Source organism: Melospiza georgiana, chromosome 2, assembly GCF_028018845.1.
Source record: "Melospiza georgiana isolate bMelGeo1 chromosome 2, bMelGeo1.pri, whole genome shotgun sequence".
In the NCBI taxonomy this organism is placed as follows: Eukaryota; Metazoa; Chordata; class Aves; order Passeriformes; family Passerellidae; genus Melospiza; species Melospiza georgiana.
The window spans coordinates 109,420,431-109,435,745 of NC_080431.1; the positions used below are offsets into that span (position 1 = coordinate 109,420,431).

General features: G+C 40.5%; 1 protein-coding gene across 1 annotated transcript in view; it reads right to left on the reverse strand.

Annotated features, from left to right (window-relative positions):
• Positions 1-15,315, reverse strand: part of DMD (dystrophin) — a 1,043,539-nt gene that overhangs the window by 43,169 nt on the left and 985,055 nt on the right. The window contains 3 exon segments of the mRNA XM_058043463.1: positions 1,218-1,384; positions 9,981-10,138; positions 12,709-12,794. Coding sequence (XP_057899446.1) covers positions 1,218-1,384; positions 9,981-10,138; positions 12,709-12,794 — 411 coding nt within the window.

The following is a 15,315-nucleotide window of genomic DNA, read 5'->3' on the forward strand; positions in this document are numbered from 1 at the left end:
CCCGAGTTCTCGGTGCTTACAACAGACTATCCATTCACTTGCCATCCTTTGATATTTCCAAGGGCTGCACTTTTCAATTCCACCTACTTGTCTTTGGCTGGTTTATACAAAACTGTGTAAATAATACAGTAGTTAATATACTGCATCCGGGAATGGGAAAATTGTGGATGTGCTGAATTACTCACATCCAATCCACAGCTCTTGCTCAGTAATATTTATCACTTCCCAGTTCAGATATTAATGGGGAATGAAAAGTAAAAGAAAAGAATTTAGACTATTAGAGCAACAGCCTCAGATTCAAAACAATGCAATAAATACCTTCTAAATTTCCCCCATTTCCCACTGCCTGTGAAATTGTAGCAGAAAGCACTGCCCCACTACATGCATAAAAGCCACATTCATCTGCTCCCAGGTTAGAGGAAAGTGATGGCTTTTTTGTGTAGCACTGCTTGCTGCTGTTATCTATCTGGGTTTTAGACACAAAATTACAGAAAGCTCTTTGTAAACAACACAATAACATAGAAAGAGAAATGCCAACGGTAAAAGAAGACTGTGTAAAAAGGGCAGGAACCATACAAAGCAGCTATTGCAAAGCAAAGTGATAAAACAAGTCCAGGCATAATTGAAAGTGAGTATTTACTCAGCCCTTAAGTGGCTTCTCAACAGGCACACCAACACACAGCCATTTTACAACACAGTGACTTATTCATTGCCATAGTAACCATGGTGTCAATCCAGATGTTTAAATAGACCAGCAGCATTTCCCCCACTCCAGGTTAATGTTCCACCAACATTCTTTCACAGAGAAATGCACATGTAGCTTTTACATGCCTAAGAATTTTCAAGGCACTTCCTTGCTTTATGCTATGACAGAAAGCAATTCATTAGGATCCAATTCAGAAAATGCAACTGCATAGGACACACTGAATGTAAGGAAAATTGTGTTAGTTGTGCAATCCAACAATGCTTTTGTTGAGGCATGGAAAGACTGGGACACAGAGGAAGTGCCACATTTTAACTGAGAGATGACTTGACCTCTGCAAGTCTCACAGCACTGTACCCAGTCCAGGTGCCACTCTCCCTTATGTCCCCATCACAATTATTTTTGCCAAGAACAAAATCCCTATAAAATGGAGCTCCTGATTTGCCCGGAATCAGACAGAGCTCTTGATCCACCAAGCAGAAGCACACGTGGCTGAGAGGGAGAGAGTCTGTACCTGAATCCAATAATGGGGCACTCCTTACAGATGTTGCACTTGGCTTGGTGCTTGGCAGTCTCAGCAGCAGCCACCCTGTGCAGGACAGGCAGCCACACCATGGACTGTGGCTCCAGCCTCATCCAGTCCAGGAAAAGGGCTGCTTCAATCTCTGGTTTGTTGTTGGCCTGCAACACAAGGGGAAAAATGACAAGGGCTGAGCACAACTGATCTGTCTAGTCACCAGCTAACAAACAGTTCAAGCTTTTCTCGTCAACTCCATATTTCTTCAAGGAATTTACCTCCAACTTTTCCCCCAGTCCAACTACTCATTAAGAAAAAAAAATTAAAAAATCCCCAGGATCCTGCCTTCAAGACAGGAACTGAAAACCATTATTAATATTTCAAATTTCTCTTATTCTATTACAATAGACAGCACTACCATGTACTTTGTCACAGAGAAAATCATCCACTTATAGGATCACCTTTGATGCCTGATCTCACATTTTGTGTCTCTCTTATCTGAGAGCGTATAGCACTGCTTCTCACCTATTTTAAAAACTGTTATCCAAGCCCTAAAAATTGCATGTCTTTTGATCAAAATTCCTTTCTCCTTAACATCTTTCATTATCACACTGACCTTTCTTCATAATGCACACATAAGGAAATCATTCAAATCTCTCTCAAGCCTGTTGTTGAACATATAAACCCTCTTTCTCCTTGAATGCCTCAAACCACCTCTTCTTTAAATTTCCAATCACTGACTGCAACCACAATACAGTTCTGTCCCACAAAATAACATTCTCAGATTCCATTACATCCCACACTCATCTCTTTGCCAACAGCAGAAGAGCCAATGAACACTTCCCAGTAAACCCATTCCTCTGCTGCCACCCCACCCCATCCCATCCCATCCCATCCCATCCCATCCCATCCCATCCCATCCCATCCCATCCCATCCCATCCCATCCCATCCATGTGACATTTCAGGTATCTCTTCCATAGTAACTTCAAGGCAGCTCAGTCACAGAGCCAAATCCCATTGTGCCAGGCACCATGCACCCCCAAAAAATGATATATCATCCCTACCCTGAGCACCCACAGTATGGAAAAAGAAAACAAAGAGACAAAACCCACAAGGAAATAGGGGACAGTAGTGATTTCTGCATGGGGAGAGGTCACACTGCACCAGCAGGCTGGACACTGCAAACAGGGCAGAACAAAGGCAAGGAGCATCAAAAGGGATTGAAAGGAAACCAGTGGAATGATGGAGTCAGTGTTCACAGAAACAGCCCTCCATGGGGCAGGGTGTCAGGAAGCCTGCACAAAACTGTTACCTGAGAACCTGGGAGGTGGTTTCAGTGCTGAAAGTGAGGTGATGGATCAGGTGGAAACCTCAAGAGGCTCTGGTGGGGAGGTGGGAGAAGGGAGGATTCCCATACAGGGAACAGCCCAAGTGATGAAGAGGGATAACATCGTGCTCTGTTTCTCTAAACCATCACTACATGCTAATTCCAATTCCTCAAGACATTTCCTTCCATGCTCCGCACAGCAACAGCATATTTATGGTCTGAATATATTTAAATCCTCTGTTTTCTTTTTCCTCTATGCTTTCAAATACAGCTCTCAGTGGGCCAGTCTTTTATATTTTAAACTTCACAAGGCTGACTGTCTTCCTTTGTGGTTCCAAACCTATTTGAAGCACTTAAATAAATAATAAGCATTAATGTATCCTGTACATGGACCAAGATGAATAGGGGATTGAGTGCCGAGGATTTTTATGCTTGCTCTCAGTTACTTGTCCAGTTTCTCATGAAATTTGAGTTTAGTATAATCTAGCTAAAACCTTATTGAACTAAAAATGCTAGCAATGAATTTTGAGAAAAAAATACCCAACTGATCTGCAAGAGAGAGAGCTATAGGGAAAACCAATTAGCTGTAGTTCTGTTTTTTGTTTTCTGTTAAATCTAACACTGTTTATAACCTTGACAAACAAATTAACTGATCAATATTTGAAGGCTAAGAAAAATGCAGTCTCCCAGACAGAGCCCCACAAAAAAGATGTGAAATAACAAGCCCTGTAATATGCCCTGAATAATGAATTGCATTACAATTGACTTAAAATGCTGTTGCAAGACTTATGTTAATCAGAAACAAAGATTCTTGGTCAGAGCTTCCTTCTTAAGGTGCTCGTTTGGGAAACCATCCAACAACTCCTATCACTACACTTGGGATCCATATACATGGACTTCTAGTATAGTCAAAAACATCCTTTTTTGGATGTTTGGGATAAAAACATCAAATCAGAACATATCTACAATTATTCAGATAAAGTCCTTCACAATTTGATATTCATGGAAGGATTATATAAAATAGAATACACACTGAAACACCTCTGAAGTCTTCTGCATTACGCCCTAGTTCTCTGTTTTCTCACATAGCTGCAGAATTTAGGAAGCCTCCCCCAAAATAAAAAGAGAAATTCAAAAGCACAGTAAAGTCCAGTCAGCACTGGCAAAAGGATTTGTTCACAACAGTGAATACTGCCTTCTGCCACAGTACATCAGTGAATTCAGTCGAATTAAATTAATTTTGGAACTCCTAAGTGAAAGGCAGGCTTCTAAAATATGACCATCTCTATTTTCAGCTGGAAGGCAGGGCAACAAAAGGGCAGGGGAGAGTCTTTCTGTGACTCACTCAGAGATCCAGCTTCAGCCAGCAACTACGCTGGCAAACCATAACCCTGCCTAGCAGACTACACTTTCTATACAGAGGTCCTCTAAGCCTGAAAAAAAAATAAATTAAGAGGATCTCTTTAATATACAATTTCTAATAGAAAAACATGAGGTGTACGGAAATGCTGCAGTGCAAGCTGCAGTCAGAATAAGAATGAGCCGCTCAAAGCGCTGCTCTCCACTTGTAGCTGCTTTAAATTTGCAGGGGAAATGCTGCAGCAATGAAAGACTTTCTGTAACACCCTAGATCTATTTTAATTTTGCAGTCACTGTCAATTGCCAGCAGCCCCAATAGCTGCCTAGGCAGAGCTCCGTATGGCGGCCGTACAAAACCTGTGCTCAGAGAGATTAGGTGCATTAAAATGTATCAGAACTGCTTCTGAATTATATTACATGAAGATTTAAAGCCACGTGGAGAAAAGCTGGTCAGGGTCAGACAGTATAGGACAGACAGTTCTCAGCTGCCTCCTGAGCTGCTATTACAATTTTTAAAATAATCTCTAAATCCAGTAAGGCAGCAACTGAAGATTTTACATACGGGAAAAAGGCTGAATTCATACAGTTCATATCTGAAGAAACAAGATCAAGCTGTAAAGAATATTAATGGTTCTTCTCTTGAACACATTTCTGTGCAACTCACAATTTTTATGGTAATAACAGAGTGAATCATAAAGTAAAATTCATTAAGGCCTTTCCAGCTTACAAGTAACAATTTGTTATGGAGGGCATTCAAATTCATTATGCTCCAGACATCTGTTTTTCAGTATTTATTCTGCAGAAACAATGGGGAAATAGGAAACTGGGTGGTGCTACCATCTTTATGCAATACTTGGGAGACGAGATTTTTGTTCTTCCCTCTCTCTTCCTCTAGCTAGTAGCTGAAAAAATATCCTATGCTATATTAACTTTGTCTGTCCATAATAGGAAATATGCTACAAAATACAGATGGGATTTTACATGAAAAATGTGCTATGCTTTTAGACTGAGGCAGATAATACAGCAGAAATTTCTGATAACATTTCTGATTAGCTATATTCTGCTTATGAGCAGCGTAGGAAATTGACTGGAAATAAATTAACATTGTTAATTGAATGGTGCTTTACACCCTGTGTGGAAAGCTTTACATTAGTAAATACTGTTTTGGACAAACAGAACTGAGGGTTGGGATTATCACTTGTAAAGTCTAAAAATGCAGAGCTGCCAGTAACAGCAACCCTGTCTCCTCAGTCAGACCTAACCCTGCTCACCCTCATCTTCCCCTCCTGCATTACACTTGATTGCTGTGACAGTCAATGTTTTTTGTGTTGTAGCAAAGAATAATAAAACAAAATAACATGAATCCAGAATTAGTGTAATTTTATATAATCCACACTTGAACAGCATCTTCCTGATCCCCACCCCTTAAACCATTTTAAAATAGCTTCTGAAAGCAGTTTATTTGTAGGACTCCTCAAGACTGCCTCCAAAGTCAGGCACAGGTTCACAAAATCCTGCTGAAATAAAACCAGAATTGCTGTTTTATGACATTTACAGCACAGCAGCTTGAGGAAGGATTTGCTAGTTCCCTTTGGCCAGCTCTCTGTTGTCAGAGCCAGGAGCAGAAGAAATATCCTATGAATAGAAACAAGGGCTGCCTGAATCTGTTAAAAGAGACTGAGTCCCTCAACAGTAACACTGCACTTGTAAGTTATTTTCATAAAGACTTGTATATGTAACTTTATTTGTACATAGTACTGGTATTTCCTAACTGCTCAAAAATAAAAGCAATAAACAATGCCTCAAGAAACAATTGTCCAACCAATTCAAATCACAGCATTTATGGCCAAAGTCACTTTCAGGGTCCTGGCCCAGGATTTGTAACACCCAAATGCCACCTAAAAGGACAAATAGCTCTATTTTGGATTTTATTTGCCTGAGTAAATACACCAGATTTGGACAGGCTTCCATGGTTTTTAGAAACTAGGCTGATCTTGCCTTATCATTGATCAAGTACAAATCTCGTAATGAAGACTACAAAGTACAGAATATAAAAATACTTTGCTTCATCAAAGTGAAGCAAAACAAGGTTAAAAATACATGTATGAGTTAACTGCACATATTTTACTACTCCTTAGCTTCATCTGTTCTAGTTTTTAACATCAATTACTCTGATTCAAGTATATCCTTGAAAGAAAGCATACTTAAAGCATTTTATAACCAAGAGCCAACTGTCCAACATTTTACTGAGGAATGGTGGGGGACATTTTCATCTGAGCTGCACTCTGCTCTCTCATCACATTTCTTCAAAGTCCCAATGTCACAGTAACTCATCCAAGGCAGCAGTGTGAATTCCTAGGTCCTGTTTACACTATATGAGGAAAGCATATTAATAATTTTCCACTGTGATTAAAACCGTGTGTCCTTCACTCCATATCATTTCCCTATCCTGTTTACTTAAAAAACCTACTCATCACAGAACTAAAAGGAAAGTCCTTTCACACTGCAGCAACACTGAATTCACTCAATTTTTCATGGATCTATAGATTGCTTTGATGCATTTTGAGCTTAAGCAGAACTATACAGTCTTCAAGTGGTCACTGGATTAAGCTCTTTGCTCTCTAAACTTAAAAGCATTTTTTTCTTGAAAATCTCAAAGCAGAAATTACACACCCCTGCCCCAAATAGAAAAGATGAGTCCCATGATATCGTTCTCCTCCCAAGAACTTCTACCAGCACCTTCCTGCAAATGAAGAAAACTACAGAAAGCACAAGGGGGGAGGGAGAAGTAGCAGAGGACTAGAGCAGCAGCCTCGGGAGAAGGGGACCCAATTCTCAGGAGCAGAGGGGTGCAGCAGGCAAGGCTGCTGCCAACAGCACGGCTGGGCTCCTCCCTGCCCAAACCTCATTCCCAAGGACTCACCCTTCAAAAAGCAGGAGAGATTTCCCCTGTTATCTCTGGGAACAGTAAACATCCCCTTTCTTTCTGCTGCTGTGCAGACAGACAAGGCCGTTGCCAGGGCACCTAACCTAAGGGAGCTGGGAGAACCACTTCTGAAGCACACAATTGTTGCAACTCTGACATGACTGCAATTATATTGTTGGCTTATCATCACCAGAAAGAGGGAAGAAAAAAGGGAAGAAAAAAACCAAAGCTAAAGAAAAAGCGTTCCTCAACGTGGGCGTACAAAGAAAGACTTAAATTAGTTCCCATGCAGTAATGTAAACTATGAACCCCCACGATATTCTTCAAAAATGAATTATCTTGCTCCAGTAACAGGAGGCTGCTGGAGCAGCAGTACTGCCAGGCTGTCCAGCTTTTCCAGCCTCCCTGTCTCCTGGGCTGCTCCATGTTCCCCCACCAATATTTCTGTGCTTGTCCTCCAGCCTGTGGATCCTGGAGCCCACCATCCTACACTGAAAGGATGTCTCAGTGCTCCCCTTCTCCCTTTCTCATGGGAAATTCTGATCTCTTTCCCCATCTCCATTCCTGGCTGCTCCTTTCTTTTATGCCTTATTCTATCCACAGTGTTTCCTTCATCACTATTATTCTTACTGTCATTCCCTAAGAGTCATCCTTATTTTCCATTCTTAATTCCTTCTCCCTTGCCTTCATTAGGGCTTTCCTTATGTTTGGATTTCTGCTCCTCTCCCTAGGACTCCATCCCACCTATTCCTCTATCTCCTCTCCTCATCTCAGCCTCCCTCCCCCTTTCTGTCCCTCCTAGGAGATCTCCGTTCTGCTGCAGCCCAGACTGGAAACCAATCTGCACTCTGAGAGTTAAAATGAAGCTTCATCTGGAGGAAAAAAGAGAGGATGACATTCCTCCTATTGCAGGTATGAAAAAAATCCATTTTTCAGTGCAAGTAAGAGAAGAAAATCAGGTTTTCTGATGTTCTGATTTCTGAGCATGCCAAAGGTTGTGTCCAGCTGTGCTTGGGCCGTTCCTAGAAATGCCAGCAGCTGGATGTGATACAAACTCCAGCCTGATGGCATGTCTTCATTTCTAATGACAACTCCTTTTGCTAACTCCTTTTGTTCAAATAAACAGTTATCACAAAATCACAGAATCACAGAACAAGCTGAGTTGGAAGGAACCCACAAGAATCACTGAGTCCAACTCCCAGACCTGCACAGGATCATCTCCAAGAGTCTTCCTACTTTAAAATAAACGTGTTTGATGTGTTTCATCACTGTGATTTTCTATTGTTTATTCCTAATGTAAACACACAGAATGGCAGCCTTCTTAAAAAAAAAACCCCTATGGTTTTGCCAGATTCTAAGGTCACTTTCCTTATCAGTTTTTCAATGGTGTTTTTAAGTGCTGTTGACATTTACTTGGGAAAACAACAGAAACCAGTGAATTCTAATTCCTGAGGAAGGTAATTTGTACAAAATCTTTACCATGGATTTGTGTTGGTGCCACTTGAAAGCCCAACATGGAAGTCAAGGCTTGAAAGCATCAGCAGGGTCTAACACAGCTATCAGCATTACTGTGCACAGTTTATGAGCATGGGTTATTCACCCAGGACACAGGCCCATAAAACACTCATTCTGAAATGGCATCAAATCCCGATTAGAATTATAAAAGGTCATGACATGAATGACAGAAACAGTAAAATGTAAATCGTGTAGAATTAATCTGTCACAGGAAATGTCAAAAATACAGAAAGCAAATGTCCCATCAGAACTGAAGTTTGTGGTGATTTTAGAATTAGGTTCTTTTCGAAGTCATTGTGTGTATGCAGTCTACTTCCAAGCATTAATATTCATTGAAAACACTTGCTGTGTTTTGCTTACTACAGAACTGAAACTACTACATAATGAAACTTGAGCAGCAGGCAAAAAAGCAAACAACTCCCCCCTTCCCCAAGCAAACAAAAAAATCCCTCAGGGACAGTGAGGAGATGGGAAAAGAGCTTTCTTCCATTGTAATGTAGAAGATGCATTTAGAGTTAATCACAGACCATACATTACCTCCCCTCCTCTACCTTTTCACTAAGCAGCTGTCTTCATCTTGCGCATTCTGCTGGTAGTTATGATAAGGATGAATAATTCCCTTAACTCTCTTCCTCCCCAGATTAAATAATTTACAAGTTTGAAAAAGAGCCTCCAGTTTGCTGTGTATTCCTCAACAGACAGGATAGGAATTCTTTCAGTACTCTTTAAAAGAAAACTGGTATTATCCATTCAAGGAGTGGAAGGAGCTCATCGAGCACTCCTCGCCCCCAGACAGCACTGCAGGCAGTTGCCTATTGCTCCCCTGGGCACCTGGCAGTCACTGCTATGTACATGCCCAAAATTCAGATAAACCACTGCTGTTCACCCACATAGCAGTAACAAACAGTTATCTACTGCTGGGCAATAGAAAACTATAAAGCCAGGAGCTGCTGCAACCAAGACTTACACTGTTTGAAGGGTTCAGTTCCAACAGGAGCCCCAATGACAATTATCTGCCCTCTGAACTAATTAAAATACACCTCGTCAAAGGAACAGTTTAATAAGGCAATGGCCACTACCATCACAGAACCACAGAATCACAGAATAATGAAGTTGGAAGACACCTCTAAGATCACCGAGTCCAACCCATGCCCTAACACCTCAACTAGACTATTGCACCCAGTGCCATGTCCAGTCTTTTTTTAAACACATCCAGAGATGGTGATTCTACCACTTCCCTGGGAAGAGCATTCCAGTACCTTATTATTCTTTTGGTGAAAATTTTTTTCCTAATATCCAACCTATACTTCCCTGATGTAGCTTGTGCCCTCTTGTTATGTCAGAGACTGACCCCCACCTGTCTACAACCTCCCTTGAGGAAGTTGTAGAGAGCAATAAGGTCACCTCTAAGCCTCTTCTTCTCCAGGCTAAACAACCCCAGTTCCTTCAATCGTTCCTCACAGGGCTTGTGCTCCAAGCCCCTCACCAGCCTTGTCACCCTTCTCTGGATGTCACATGAACCACAGTAGCCCCCTAATCCTCATCCCAGATTTTCAACCCTCCTCAGCAGTACAGGCAAGCTCAAGATAAATACCAGTTGGGAAATTCAGAGCCAGCAAAACACAGACTTACAAACTGGAAGCAGCTCCTGACGCTGGGCTCGATGTTGCTGCCCCCGAAGGAGGCCACCTCGCCCAGCTGCCGCGGGATCTGGATGGAGTCGTGCAGCAGCAGCCCCAGTCGGCGCTGGTCACAGAAACCAGTGGAACTCGCCACTTGTTTGAACAGGTCTGCAGGAGGGAGAAGGACACCAGAGGTCAAGCATCACCATCAGGATGTGGCAAGCAGCCCAGATTTGTGTTGTTTCCCAGGCTCACAGGTGCGGTCAACAGCCTTGGAGGACACGAGCACAAATAAAACTTCCATCTGGCTGCTTCTGTTCCCATAAACACTGGGGTTTTTCTGTGAAATGTGAGTCTTGTGGTAATTTTTAATAGTGCTAGTGGCTTGTGCCTGGGAAGAAAGGCCACTCTAACACAGCACCTGTGTCATTTCTGGTAATAGAAGCAGACTCGATAACACAGCTACTAAACAGCAGGATCTTCAAGCCACAACACAGATGTATAGAAAATAATGTTTAATGGTAAAATAATATCATACAACATAGAGCACCTTTTCAAGTCTTAGCAACTCAGAGAATCCATTTCTCTTCCAGATGAATTAAAATGATGACCAAGAGCTGCCTAACTTTGATATATGACAATCTTTTAATTCAAGAGAATTTCTAAAATAAAATAAAAATTACAATACGGTAGAACCTGCCAGCTATTAGAAATTTTAATATCGTATTAATTTTTTGCTTCTGAAGTGAAATGTCATTTGATGCCATGTTCTGTTATTGCATCATTCTAGAAGAGAATCCTTATAGGAAAGAATTATTATCCCTTCATAAGCTCAATTTAATTTGATGGGGATTAATTATACTAAGCATATATTGAGGAGGTTATAGAATTCATAATAAAAAGAAGAAATAGTCTATTGTTAAATGAAATATTTATTTGGCAACATCTCTGTTGACAATACATTATCTGAATAAATGCACCCTACTTTTCAACAGTTAAAAATAAAAGAGAGAGCAAAATAATGCTAGAATAAAATAATGCTCTTTTTTTGGAGTCACTTTAATATTTTACCCAACACCAGGGACACAATTATAAAGGTGCTTCCGCACTGCTCGAGATAACTTTCCTAGCACTGCTTAGACACCTGCTTTCTTCCAAAGGAATAAAGGAACAGATAGAGAAAGGATTATTTTTTAATTACATGAATTTCACTCTTGCAAAGTCTAGTTTTATAATGAATAATTCTGGGATGAATGCTTCCATCATCTCTGCAAGCCTTAAGACTCGTGCTCTAGCACAACCAACTCATTTGCTGCACAAATGAGACAAAAAATTGCAAGGGGTGCAAGTCATTGCATACTTGCAGCAATAATAATGGCAACTGCACTATGACTTCAGCATGGATGGCAAAGCCACTCCACAGCAGGACAGACACAATTCCTTCCCCTCCTACAGCTATACAGCTTTCAATTTCCCCATCATGAAAACATTAAATGTCCTCAGCAAGGTTATAGGACACTTAATAGGTTATGCATTACTGTGCACACACACTGCAGGAGAATCTAAAACATGAATAAATGTTTTCCTTTATATCTTTGATGATCTTAGATGAAATACAATTTTGAAAAATATCTGTACTAAATTTTTTAAAATATTTTCTGAATATTTTTTCAACACCCACACTAAACATCTAGAAATCTAAACTGTGACATTCATTGTGATTGCCCTAAAATCTGATCCAATTACTCATTGTCATGCAGAGACCCCACTGTTGGTACTGTCTGTTTTCTCTTTAGAGTTCTTCAGCTTGCATTAGTAGAGAGTAAAATGATAACAACTGAAGAAGAACTGCTATGGTATTGGGTCAAACGCTAAAGGCTGGATTTTCAGTCATATTTTTAAGTGCTTGAATGAGTGATACCAGTTAATTCAACAAGAAAGTTACTCTTGAGAACTACATTTATCAGTAATTCTTTTCTGGATCCTAACCTCATTAGTGAACTGACTTATCAGTCACATAAAACTAAGACTGCAAGTGAAATTTTTTCAAGTATTTCCCCTTAAAATATGCAAAATTTGCCCACCTTCAGTCCTTATTTATTTAAAGGTAGCAACTATATTTAAACACAATGTACATAATAAGACTGACCACAATGTGGGAATCATTAAAAAAAGTTAATATATTTAAAAATAGTGTTATGCAAGTGTCCTGTAGACATGCATTTTTGTGTGTAAAGGTGTGCTGAACCAGTGGCCTCCAAAGGGGTTCTTGTGCCTCAGGGAGTGTTCAAGACAATCCATCAGGGCTCAGTAAAGAAATACTTTTTGTACAGATAATAAATTCAATCGAAAGTTTAAAAATAGTGTTTATTTAATCTTTATCACATCCTTCTTAACTTTCTACTTTTGGTATGCTTTGTAATGTAGACAATATATTAGTACAGCAGTACATGTACATAATTTATAAATAGATCTACATTTATTGGAGGTGCATGGGCAAAATTTTTTCTGCTGGGAGGGATGTGATCAAAAATGTTTGGCAACTGCAGGGCTAAATTGCCTAAAACTACAGAGAACAACTACCTTAAAAATACAAGGTGAAACAATACCCTTTGCATCTGCAATATCTAAAATAATGTTTCTGTATGCTATTTAAATGTTTTTTTCAATTAAAAACCAGGAGGAATAAAACAGGAACACAAACATTAGGTAAACCCAAAATAATTACATGGACTTACATCTGTATTTATCTTCCAGGTGTGCTTTACAGAGGGACACGACACCGGTTTTGAAAGATAAGACACGGATCCTTCCTGTTCGACCCCTAATGGAAAAGAAACACTGGCTGATAATAAAATCCAATCATGTCATAATTTGTTTACTATAACCAAGTTCACTGCAGTATTGTAGACTTCATAAATTAAATCTCACAGACAAGACTCAAGCTGGATGGTTATTAGTTAAGCTAGAAAAACAAAACATTGCTGCGGCTTCACAGGCATAGCTGAACTGCAGTGTGAGGTTGTAGCAACTCCACGTGAAATGGTCTCGATCAGAAATAACTACTCATCTCCTTTTTTATAAAAAGAGTGAGTAAAGGGTCTTTTCACTATGCTTCCTTGAACAGGCTTCTCTATGAACTGCTGCTGAGTGATTCTCAGAGGAGATGAGGTCCCTGACAGAACAGCAAACTAGTCCTCTTGCCAAAGACAATATAGCTTTACTTCCACCAGAAATCCAATGTAACAGTCGCCTTTAGAAAGTCTTTGCTTACTGTCTGTCAGCCATGCCCTGACTTGCCTGAAAAGGCAACAGGAAGCCAAGCATGAAAAAGCAGCCTCTGCCAGAAGTGTGCAGTGACAGAAACACTTGCAATATGTTCAGGTGAAAGATAAAGCCTGCCTAGAAATCATGGCAAGGCAGGCAGGCTGTACAGTTATGCCATTAACACCTTGGGGTGGTTTCTGAGCTCCTCCTGGCAGTGCTCAAAGCTCTCCTGTGCAGTGCCAAGGGGCTGGGACACTCCAAGCAGCCCCTGCTGCCTGTCAGGCTCTCCCCCATGCCCACTCCTGCCATGTAACGTGCCCACACTACTACTACTGCTTTCTAATGTGACAGAGAGAACAACATCCTCCTCTGAGCTGCAGGCAATGCACTGACAAACCTTCACATCTTCTCTCACTCATCTGCTTTAACTCAATTTACTCCCAGTTGCTGGCTTCCCCCCCAGACTTGTGTTTCTGATAGCATTTTAAATATGTAACATCTACTGCAAACAAAGACATACACAAAACAGGAGGCTAATGCCTAAACCCAACATTTTTGAAGCAGAGACTTATCAACAGCTTTGAAGTATCACCAGCAAGGCCCCCACTGGGAATAAGATGAATCATGTAGAGGCAGGCCATGGCCATGCATCAGGCTGCACCACAGGTAAAGATGCATGGGGTCTTTTTAATCCTGTGAAAGAGCTGAGGAGCCAGTAGTGCTCATTTACCCACACATCTCCCCTGCAAACCCTATAAAAGGTACAGACAGAAACCTGTGGACAAAACCAAATTTAGAATTTGCAGCTTTTTATTAAAGAATCTTGCGTTTTTCATCATGAATAAGAAGCATTTGTAGTTTACCTATGCATTCCACACTCTGGTCCTCTCACTCCTCTCCCTCAAATCTTTTCCAAATTAATTATCATCTGTGCCCTGAGAAACTCCTCCTGATGAATACCAGACTCATGCAAATTATACAAGAGAAGAATATAGAATAATGATTGCTCTGCAAGGCAATTAAATTGAAACTTGTACGAATCATGAGTTGTTCAGTTCACTCTCCTCTCCTCCCAAGTCAAACCAATAATTTAGCAAGCTACTGCAAATGAGCATGAGTGACTGATCAATTAAAACAAATCCGAAATGTGCAGGATTTGCAGAGCTGTACCCATAATTAGATCAGTCATTGACTGTGAATTTGATTAATATCTTTACAAATGACAGTTTTCAATTATAAGAAAAGTAAAGATGCAGTACATTTAATTAAACGTCTCTGGTAGCGCTCTGAACTTTGGTTGATCTCTGCCTATTAAGTTTACAATGAAAACTAAACACACGTAACCCCAAGGTCACCTCTCTTACCAGTGCAATTTAAACTTGAATTTTGGTAAAATAGCTACAAGCTTTCCTCACACATAAAAACACCTCTGTGTTCCATTGTGCCCTGCAATGTGCAGCTCCCCAGCACACCTAGGGAATTGCCTGGAGGCAGACAATTAAAATTTCTGATGTTGTATTTGCAGCACAGTGCAACACAGAGAAAGCTAGACTGGACATGGCTAGTGCACAAGCCACATGCAAACTGGACAGTTCAGCTTAGGAGCAGCCTGTGGAATGACCTTTAGTTCCCTCTCTGCCTCTTATGTGACTGATACAGATTAATATCCCCAACACATGTTTTGTTTTCACTAACTGGGAGTCCTCAACTATGTCTTATTTATGGTTCATGGTAACTAAGAAGTGGATCACTGTTCTGTGCCAGCCAAAGCAGATTAAACAAATAAAACCTGGCTCTTGAATGAATAAAGCCCCATTCCCTAGACCTGGTAAACTAAAAGAAGTATAATGTAATCAGGGTAATCCACAGGATACTGCAGCTGCTGCAGGGGATGTCACAAAAAACTGACTAATTGGAGGTGATCCTTCAGGAAGACATGATCTGTACAAATCTGTACTTTTCTTTTGCAGGTGATCACTGAAGCTTCACTCCTTTGACAAAGGGTGGATGGAAGAACAATGTTATGGCCCTACAACAACAGTATGGATCAAAATGTCAACGGCAATACAGTAATTGTC